Here is a 10973-nt window from a genome sequence, read left to right as displayed (position 1 = left end):
GAAAAGAGTTGAGCTAGGAAGCTCATCACCTCTCCTGTTTAATGCCTGCATTGTCTTAGGACTCTGAAGAGAGCATCTGCAAGCAAAAGTATCTCCTCAGCTGTACTCACCTGACTTATAACTTCCCTGCCTCAGAACATGAATCAGATAAACCTCTTATCCTTATAAATTGCCCAATCTTTGGAATTTAGTTATAGCAACAGCTACAACTAAGAAAACAGACTAAGACATTCACCAATGTCTCATTCAGCTCATAGCAACCATCAAAAAAAATATTTTTTGAACAAATGCCTAAATAAGGTTGATAAGTTGCTTAACCTTTTTGAATCTCGTGTCCTCCCAATACAATAATGGCATTAATTTCAATTTCTCAAAGTTATTTTTAGAATGAAATTAACAATAGACATATATAAATAGTTCAGTATATTAGTAGAATAATAGTTAGTGCTTCATCAATGTTTTTCAAAACCTGAATGTTATGACCTTAATTCTTAACCAAATTACCTTCCATGTGACCTGTGTCTCCTCATTTTCTTGCATTATTAAATTACACCACATGAAAACACTCAAAAAGCAGTAATTTCACAATTTTTCTTTTGCCCAGGACTTCTAAGCAGAAAAGTAAAATATAATTCAATAGTTTCAGACATATGACATAATTTGCATGCAAAACTAACAGAGGAAATTTCTACTCCATTTAGCAGATACTGATGTTGATGGGAACAGATAATGTTGCCCCAGGTCACCTTAACTAAGGATGGTGGAAGAATCAAGTTCTAATGACTCCAGATTCTCTTTTATCCCTGATGGGGCTTGAGGGAATTTTGTGGCTGTTTGTTTCTCCCACTGATTCCTGATAAGACTTTCTTAAATTTATATTTACCCACTCATTTTCAGAATGCTTTATTGGAGGAAGGTGAAACTTTTATTGCCACTGGTTACAAACAGCTGTTATCTCAGTGCCAGTTAAAAATAGTCTATACACACTTCCTATAACTGAACCCAGGTACTGGTGAGTATATAATCCAGCTGATGGATGTGATCTATATGCATCTTCGGAATAAAATGTGCGTTTCAGTGTATCATGATTTTCTCGAATTTCTCCCTTTGGTTACTTATTTCTGATGTTTCAGAAGTTGCCTAGCAGCATGTTGTGGCCTATCAAACACAGGAAGCTGACGGTGGGACTAAGCTAGTCCCGGGGGTCTTCACAGAAAAGGCAGGCAGGGTCCTGGTCCACTGGGGATTCCACCTGAATGGTGAGTGAATGCACAGGAAAGCTGTTGCTGAGAGCTCTCGCAATTCCTCTCCGGACAATCTGGCTGTCCCGGCTGGCTGCTGTTGATAAAGAACCAGGGTGAGATTAGCATTGATTGCAAACACGAGCTATGGCTAAGATTTCAGCTTCAAGTGCTTTGTCTTGGCCTTGGGTGGGGGCAGGAGGGGAGCACTCAGAAGAAGCCACATTGACTCTGCTATGTTCACACAGACAAGGCAGGGGACATTCTAGTGCAGCAGAGTACCCTGTCACTATGGGAACTCTTCCTGCCCATAGTTAACTCTGGAGTCTGGCACTCCCAGGAGCTGCATATGGAGGGGAAGGCAAGCCCTGGAAAGAGCCAAGAAGAACTGTTATTTCTTATACAGTCCTGCTCACCAGCCTCCGGGGATCTCTGGGTTGCAGTTTTGGATTTAATTAGAATTTATATCAAGGCAAGTGACAGGAAGCAGGAAGCATTTAGAGTTCCCCACAGACCTCTCTTGGAGCAGATACCCCCACTGCCATCTCTTTTCCTGTCCCAAATGGTATCAGGAGGCTGTAAAGTCCCTTCCACGGTAACCTGATTGTTTACTATTTTCTTTCATTTGCAGTGAAATATTGGTGTAGAGAATGCTGTAAATTCCCTGAAGCCAGATCTGAGCCCCTCAGAGAAGATGAGGATGTCTGAGAAAGTGTAGCCCTCAAATGACTGTCACTGGTGTCCCTGTCCCCTGCCACTAAGTAACTTCATGAGCCATATTTTAGCAGCCTAACCTATCATCCTTGGCCTGAGCTCTCTCCCGAGGCAGTGAAAGACCTTGCAGTTCCTATTTCTCTGAGACATATCAGGAACAAAAATCACCTTCTACTTAAAAGGTAGCTATTAGTATAAACCCAATGTCCTGAAAATTGCTTCACATGGTCACAGAATCTCTAACCACTCAGGGAAGGACCTCCCTAATTCTCACCAACACATCTGTTAGCGTATTTGAATTTTAAGGGTGGAGGTGCTCAGTCTCTTCCTCTATCATCAGCATTAGGCAAAACATCTTATACACAGGAGAGACTCAATCAAGATTTACTGCTAAATTCTTTCCTATATTTTTAGTGATAAGGCACCAAGCCAAACAGGTGAAGTCAATTTTTCAGAGTCTAAGACCTTGAAGTTGGGGAGGCATTTTGGTTTCTGGACTATCCTGCAATCAGCCTGGAGAATGTCATTGGTATCATTGTTGCTGTGACAATCATTATAAACTGGTTGGTTTTCAAAGGCCCTTGGTAGTATAAAGCACTTGACAGCTGTTTTGACAGGCAATAGACATCTTTCAAAGGAAGAGAAATTACTGACTTTTCAGGACAAGGACAGAATCTTGCCTAGGGTGTTTATAAAATTCACTGACCTGTGGCAACATGAGCAGAGAGAATCACTTGGTTCATTGTTAGAGACCAGATGTGCAGGCTATGCACAGAGACCACGCCATCGACTGCCAGGATGAGCTCTTTCACACCGTTGTAACTCAGGCCCTTTGGTACACCTGACAGAAGGAAAGAGTGAGAGGCATTGTCACTCAACTCAATTCAGTTAGTGGAGATGGTTAACTGGGTTGTAAAGCCCTCACCAACTTGCCCTCCCCTTTGCCAGCTTCCTACTTCAAATGTTTACAAATCAGACTGTTTCCAAAGGTTTACCATCAATCAGAAGTTCACAGGCAGAATCCTTGCAGAATTTACTATGCAACAATCAACAACAGTAATCATCCTTAGTATATTATTAAACTAATTGTGCTTTTCCTAATTATCTGCATGCACTCTGGAAAGCAAAATGAAGCAATGTCAGATTTGATATTCAATAAATTCTGGGTTAGCATTCTGACCACAACTATTGTGAATTTACCCAATTTTGAAGCTTCTCTGATCCTCAGCATATTTGTAGTACAATGGCGATGATAAGAACAATTTGTAGATCACAGAGTTCTCTGAGGAACAATTCAGGAGATATCAGTTCTTTGTAAATTGTAATGCTTTAAAAGTGTTGGTTATTTAACAGGTCACTTAATGGACTATGCTAATAAAGGATCCTAACACTGTAATACCATCTTATTATTTGGTTTGTAAATTTCCCATTATTTTACTACATAAGTCAGCATTCAGTGGTTGGTTCACAGAATAAAATATTTTGACTATAACCCTTTTTTCTAAAAGAACCACATGGGGCATATAAGACAGTGGGGAGTCTGGCAGCCAACCCAGCTATTCTTTGAGGCAAAGGAACTGTGTGTCTCCAGCTTGGAGAAGAGAAGGGGAAGAGTTGTATAATCACTTTTTTCAAATGTTGCAAGATCTGTCATATAGTAGGTGACAGAACATGAATTTGTAAGGACAGTTTCTCTGGCTAACTCCAGAGAGAGAAGCAGAAACAGTGGTTGGTTGGAATAGGAAAAAGGAAATCAACTCAATGTATTTTTTTTTTTTTTTAATATCAACTCAACCAGCAAATGATGGTAAAACCATTTGTAGAGTTAGGTAAATCCCTGTTATCTAAAGATAACCCGAAGAGGATCTGTAGAATATATGTCTAAGAATGATTCCTTTCTAGCCTCTACTTCAATAATATATAATTCACAATGCAAACACCTGAGGTGCCTGTTAAAAATAATGAAGTCGTGACTCCATTCCAGGCCTCATAATGGAAAGCTCCGTGGATGAGGCCTCATAATGGGAAGCTCCCTGATCTTCAGGTGCTTCCGAACCTTGGATGCACATTAGAATTGCCAGCACGGTTTAGAAATACTGATGGCAAGGTTACGCCCCAAAATAAAATGAAGTCCGCTCTTGGGGAGAAGACCCAGCATCAGTGCTCATCAGGTGAGTCTCAGGCAGGCAAAATTGAGAACCATGGCACTAACCCTATGAGTCCCTGAGTAGCATGACCTTACCTGTTCTCTAGTCTGGCTGTATGCTAAACATATCAAGTCTCCCCCGTCAATCAAATTCAGTTCTGGGGCCTAGGAATAAGTATTTTAAAATACTTATCAGATGATTATAATGAGCATTTAGAGCCAAGATCCACCTATTTAAAGAAATAGGGAATCTTAATTCACCTTTTTCAGGATTTAGGAATCTTTCCCATAGGGCATTTTCTCCTGATTAGCCTAAAGTTTTCTAGGGTTTGAGTCTAGTTTAAACCCCCTTTTTATTGTTCCTTGGGAGTAACGAAGAGCTGATTAACATATCCTTTTACTCTTTGAGCAAGAAAAGTCTCAGGGCACTAGAATGAAACTAAAGGAATTCTTTCAATCAATCATGGAGTGTTCATGAAGTCTTATGGGATATTGTTAATTTCTGATAACCTATCATGTATGAGTTTTGCACTAAACACTGTATTTATAACAACAATTTTATTTAATAGTCCTAAGAACTTTATGGGCTAGTTATCAATGTTATAATTCATACTTAACTGAGGAAATAGGTGTTAGAAAAGTTAAGAACATTGCTAAAGGCCACACAGATGAGTGACAGGGAGTTCAGATGCTGACATGCATATTATGAGCATTGACATGTTAAGTGAAAGTAAGAGTTTAGGCACAGGAATCAAAAACTTGACTCGTAGAACTGGTGTGTGTCATCTCTTTGGGGAGTTTCAGGTGACTCTGTGAAGGCCTGCTATCATCTAGGACCCTTGAAATGAAGTCAGGATGCCACTACACTTTCACCCTCTTGCCCCATTTACTTCTCTGCTTTTATGGAGAACAAAGGGCCACCATTACTTATTTTGTTCTAAGAAATAAGGTTGATAAGCAAGAGGCATGTCCCTCCTGATGTGAGTGCTCCAGCATAGCCTAGAAACTTTTACTGAGGGAGAGTCTGAAAAAATATTAATACATCCAGGAAAACACCCAAATTGATGTTAAAAAGATAAATTCCATGTTTAATAAATATATGAAAATAACATTCAATGTCATTAATAATTAAAGAATTACATATGAAATCAATAATATATAATGCTTCACCTATCAGATGGGAAAAGAATCACCAGTTTGATAACACCCAATGATGATGAAAATGTGACAAAAAGAGCATTTCACATGCTGTTGATAGCAAAGAAATTGATGTGCTATCTTTGGTTAAAATGGCCAATCTATTCATTTTTTAAATACATATAACTTTTGAAACAATAGCAATTCTTTGAATTATTCCACTGATACAAGTGCTAAAAATATGCTGAAGCTTAGCACTTGGCCCTCAGGAAAGAAAACAGGCACCTGTAGTTTGATAGACCAAATATTCTCACACTCACAACCAGAAAGTTCATTTGTTACTCAGTTTAGAAAGTGGAGTAGTGGATGCTCAACTCCATTATCCATTTCACTGTCATAGCACTGTCATCTGCCAATAATTAGGGTGCCCACTAAGAGTAGAATCCTTAAATGTGTCCTCCATAGTGTCACTGAAGGTGACTGCACTCTGGGACTTTGTCTACCATGTCTCACAATGGGCTGAGCAAAATGAAATGTTCAGCCAATGTTTGGATACTTGTGGTCATCTGGGTAACTGATATGATGCAAACTGATATGAAGATATCTGATTGGGTCTCCCAGGTGATATCCCCAGTACCATCATCATCATCATGTAGGAATCCCAAAGTATTATGGAAGGTCCATCCAGTGGTTCTCAAAGTATGGTGCCAGGACCAGCAGCATCAACTCCTGGCAGAAATTCACATTCTCATCCTTGCAGCCCCTTCTTCCACACAATACATACTGACCCAAGAATTGTGGGGTTGGGCTCAGCAATCTGCATTTCAATAACACCTTTAAGTAATTTTGATGCCTCCAAAATTTGATAACTGCTGGCTTAGTCTATCAAGATTTTTTTGGCTAATCCTTCATAATATCTGTTTTTCCAATATGTAGAATAGAAAATATGATATCATTTGTGTTCATTACAAATGGTCAGTGTAACAATGATAAATCACCTTGTAAATATAAATAAGTACCTTGTGCCTCTAATATACTTTAGTACATTGAACATCCCTATTCCAAAAATTCAAAATCTGAAATCCTCCAAAACCCAAAACTTTTTCAGAACCAACACGATACCACAAGTGGAACATTCCTTATTCGGTCTCATGTAATGGGTCTCAGTCAAAATACAGGTGCACTAAAACTATTGCCTAAAATTACCTCAGGCTATGTGCACAAGTTGTGTATGAAACATAAATGAATCTCACATTTAGACGTGGGTTCCATCTCTAAGAGATCTCATTATCATCTCATTATACAAATATTCCAAAATTTAAAAAAAAAAAAAATCTAAAGCCTGACACACTTTGGTACTAAGTATTTTGGATAATGGCTATTCAACTTGTACACTAAGATGACATCACTGTGAGTCAATTGCTCTCCCATTTCAACTAGTATCAAATAGTTTTTCTGGTGACAAAGATGAATTTATTCTGATCAAGACTCTTTTATCTAGCTCTTCTGAGGCCATCAGTATCAATGACTGACCAGATCTATGAACATAGCCTGTGGCCAAGAATTGGGACTTTCTTGATGTGAGGATAATATGCAATGCAAGGTTCATTTCCACAACCTAACTTTATAGTTCTTATATTCTAGTCAACCAAGAAAGCTGGCTGAGAAGTTGTACACATCCAGATCTTGCTGTGTTCCAGATGTGATGTCATATAGCCATCTAATCCTCAACAGCACTGCAAGGTAAATATTATTTCCAGATTTGAGAAAACTGAAGTTCAGAGTTAAGGTTGTTGTCTCAGGTCCCACAGCTAGAAACTTGCATGTCTAGAATTTGAACAGAGGTCTGTGTGATTCTACCCTTTCGATTGCACAATGTCTCCCCAACCTAACTGCCAGTAATGATGTAGCCTGAAAAGGGCAGAAACTAGCAGTTCTTCAACTATTTTATGCCAAATGAGAAGAAAATCAGCAAAGTGTAGAATGTTAGGAAAGGTGGCCAGTAAGCTTTAGTCATAAGAAAAATTTCTTGACAGGGAAGGCATTTATGTCATCTATTCCTGATTAATTAGAAAACCGAAGGAGCTAGACCAACCAGGAGAGTCATGAGGACTAGACTCTGGCTGTGCAGAATGAGGTTAATTAGCATGAGATCCTACCAGCATGAGAGCAAGTCAAAAAACATCACTTCCTCAATACACCTTGGGGACCACCTGTCCCTCTCCCCCAGCTGTTCAAATCCCTACATCACTTCTCAGTAGCACTTCAATTCCATTTCTATGTAATGATTTGAATATTCTTTCTCCCTTCACTAAAATATAGCCCCACGAGGACAAAGAGAGTCCCCGCTTAGCTCATCTCTGTAACTCTAGCTTTGAGCACACGATCTAGCTGTCAGAGCTCAGGAAGCACTTGACAAATAAGTAAAGTCACCCTGGTGTTCTTATACTTTGAGACACAATCAGACATAAATGTTCAGTTACAAAGTTGGCTGAGGAGGTATATTTCTATTGTCTTTCTTAAGTCTTCTCCAGGTCTAATTAGGAACATCATTTTATTTTTGCAGTATCTTCCTCCGATATTATAGTTAATGTTTACACTTAGCATATTTATGCTGTGGGATAAGGTACTCAAGGCACAAGTAGAAGCCACTTTTTTATCTGTTCCCATATAAATAAAAATCAAACATTTATTTTCACCAAAAAATTCCTTCTCAGTTTTAATTTTCCCCATAATACAAATTAACAGCATGCCTTGCGACCCTCCCCTTGTGTAATCATAGAAAAAGAAAAAAAAAATTGATCTTAGGAATAATCATGAGATCCCTCCTACCTTCCATGAGTAAGATGAAGAAGTCCTTTAAGATCATGAGAGTGCTGGCCAGAACGAGAATGGAGAAGATAAATGTGCAGATTGGGTCGGCTATTTTATAGTCTGGCTAGAAAACATAGCAATTTTGGTTAACTGAATTCATACTTCCCTTGGAGATAACTTGATTAATAAAATAGGTATAGTTCACTGTTCCCTTCCTTCCCAGTCACCCATTTGCCCTCCTGACACCTGACATCCAACACAAAAATGTCCTTCCTGAAGACTCCATCCATCTTTTTAGCTTTAAATTATCAGTGACTAAAGAATGGAGACTGTTTAAAAATGAAAGTGAAAAATATTCTTAAAAGGCTGATTTAATTTCTCTTAATATAAGTGCAGAGTTTGTGAAAATAAGCATGAAGATGCCCGCACTGTGCAATGCCTTTTCAGCCTTAAATATGATGAGGGTGAGAAAGGATGTCATCTTCTGAGAGTTTGCTTTTGTCCAAAGTGCAACCAGCCCTTGGCCTTGGTGTACTGGGTTAGTCTCTTTCTTTCCCTCTCCACTATAACACATATTCAAGACAGGCACCTGTGATACAGCCCTAAGGGTGTAAGCCAAAGTGGCAGCTCTGCTCCCTCTCTCTCTTCACTGGAGCCCTTGGCCTTGGGGTTAAACACCTGTTGTTCTTCCCTTGATGAAGTTCAATGCCACAGGCAAGTCCAGGTTCCACTCTCCCTAAGAAACTCAGGATCCACCTAACCTTTGTAAAGGGTCTCTCAAACTCCACTAATCCTTGCAATTTAAAAATATTTCTGCCTTAGACTTGAAGTTTTCAAGGAACATGTTCTCAAATTCAGATATGTCTTTGTGATTTTTGCTTACATGTTTTTATATCTTAAGAAAAATAGTAAAGAGTCCCTGCAAATTGGACTATCATGATGCAAAAGGGAAGAGCTAAAAGCTTTCCTCCTTCTTTGCTCTCCCCACCCTACCTAATGCACCCCTGTTCGTTCTTGATAGTAGCAGATAGCAATCTCTAGAGCATATTTCTTTGTACAGGGTGAGAGGCTCCTTGCATTAGAATCCTGCTTTGGGGGATTACAAACCCCTCTACCTTGTAAGCATTATTTGTAGGACAGTGAATCAAGTGCTTACTCTCCCCAACCAGGTGGCACACACAGGACCCAAGCTGGGCTCCCCTTCCCAGAAATACAAATCCTCAGCAGTGACAAGAACAGGAAAAAAAATGGTCAAGTCACATTTATTTTAGCTTAGTGCTTAGATAGGAGTTGTTATGTTTTCTGAAATCTATATACCTAATGTTGCCCATATTACTACCTTGATTTCTGTCCTGGAATACGTTCAATACATTTCAGTCAATACATGTATTTATTTATTTATTTATTTATTATTAAAGAGTCAGATCTTTTCTGTTGCTTATTATCTAAGTACTCTAATGTATTAATAGTTTCATTGCTGTCTATCTTAAGAGCATGGCAAAAGGAACTATGTTTTTGAAAGACTGGCAGTCCAATAGTTAAGACATAGTTCTTAGGAACATGGGAAAGACTCAAGTTTCAGGCTTTGAGTATTTATTTTAATCTCACAAAGTAGTTTTGTATGGTCAAACACAGGTCAGGTAGTTGGTATTTACAATATTGGAGGGTCAGCCTCTGTTCTAACTAATGCATGCAATTACTACAATATGGCTAAACTCACATATACTCACCTTGAAATAGATAATAAGAGCACTGATCAGCACACTGATACTCTGAAATACATCTCCAAGGGCGTGCACGAAAGCTGCTCTAACACTGGCATTAGCTTGCACTTCCTTGTGATTGTGGACAAGGCGTCTCTGGTGCAAAACAACAGCTAGTCTGAAAGACAACAATGTTCTTGGCACACATGAGATTAGCCCTTACAAACGTAGACAGCAGAAAGAAGGAGCTGGCAATGGCATGCATTATTCAAAATGACAGATAGTTTAAAAATGTATGTTTTACAATGCATCATTTTAGAGTTATGTTTGAAAGCAAGTGTATCAAAGAGTTTTAAAATTTTCACACAAGGTCAAACTATAAAAATTTACCTCAGTTTTCTTATTCATCCACCTAATGTTATTCTGTTTCACATTAAAACCAGGAAGCATCATTTCTTTGATGAAAATCAAGCATTTACAATGAAGAGGGGAAACCTCATTCATCTACTAAATGTCAGGCACTGAGTAATGCTTAAAGTTGAGATTTGGGAGAACTTGTTTTAATGTACTGGTTTTAAATTCAAAAAGCAGTGGAAAGGGATAAAATAAAATAGTAGTGAATTTTGGAATGGTTCATCATGGAATGGTTTTTCAAAATTTCATTTTACTTAATTTTATTCATTTTCATGAGAATTTAAAATTTGACTAATTTCTTATTGGCATATGGTAAGAGTGTTGTGTATGTATATGTAGTTAATTATCTAGAGGCAGAAATACATTAATATATTGTAAAAATACTTGTTGAGGTACACACACAAACAATGTATTGCAAAGTTCAGCATCTCTTGTCCAAGTCAAGATGATAAAGTGATAGTCATTATAAGTTTTTCACCTGATGTTATTTATCTACAAAATTCACAGATAATAGACTAGATATAAAATAAGAATTGTTTCTCAGATGACCAATAAAGAGTGTTTTGCCTAGATGCCCTTTCTGAACATTTTGGAACAAAGATATTTTGAAAACCACTTGTTGCTTGGGATACCATCTACATCTAGTCTTTTTTGCAGGGTGTCTAGTCTTTTGTAGTGTATCTAGTCTTTTTTTGTTAAATCTTAGACCATCACCACAAGATGGAATGGCTGCCATGTGCCAAGGTTTGATCATTACAGTTTTCAGACTGTTGTGTTTGGATAGAAACACCCTCAGCTATGAGT

General features: G+C 38.3%; 1 protein-coding gene across 1 annotated transcript in view; it reads right to left on the bottom strand.

Annotated features, from left to right (window-relative positions):
- Positions 1-1013: 1013 nt before the first annotated feature.
- Positions 1014-10973, bottom strand: part of SLC30A8 (solute carrier family 30 member 8) — a gene marked incomplete at its 5' end in the record, with an annotated part of 46684 nt that continues 36724 nt past the window's right edge. The window contains 4 exons of the mRNA XM_079142297.1: positions 1014-1338; positions 2662-2796; positions 8071-8176; positions 9783-9933. Coding sequence (XP_078998423.1) covers positions 1193-1338; positions 2662-2796; positions 8071-8176; positions 9783-9933 — 538 coding nt within the window. The 3' untranslated portion in view covers positions 1014-1192. The remainder of the gene's footprint in view (positions 1339-2661; positions 2797-8070; positions 8177-9782; positions 9934-10973) is intronic.

Source organism: Sciurus vulgaris (genome assembly GCF_902686455.1).
Source record: "Sciurus vulgaris genome assembly, chromosome: 1".
Taxonomy (NCBI): Eukaryota; Metazoa; Chordata; class Mammalia; order Rodentia; family Sciuridae; genus Sciurus; species Sciurus vulgaris.
This window is presented reverse-complemented; position numbering and strand designations above follow the sequence as displayed.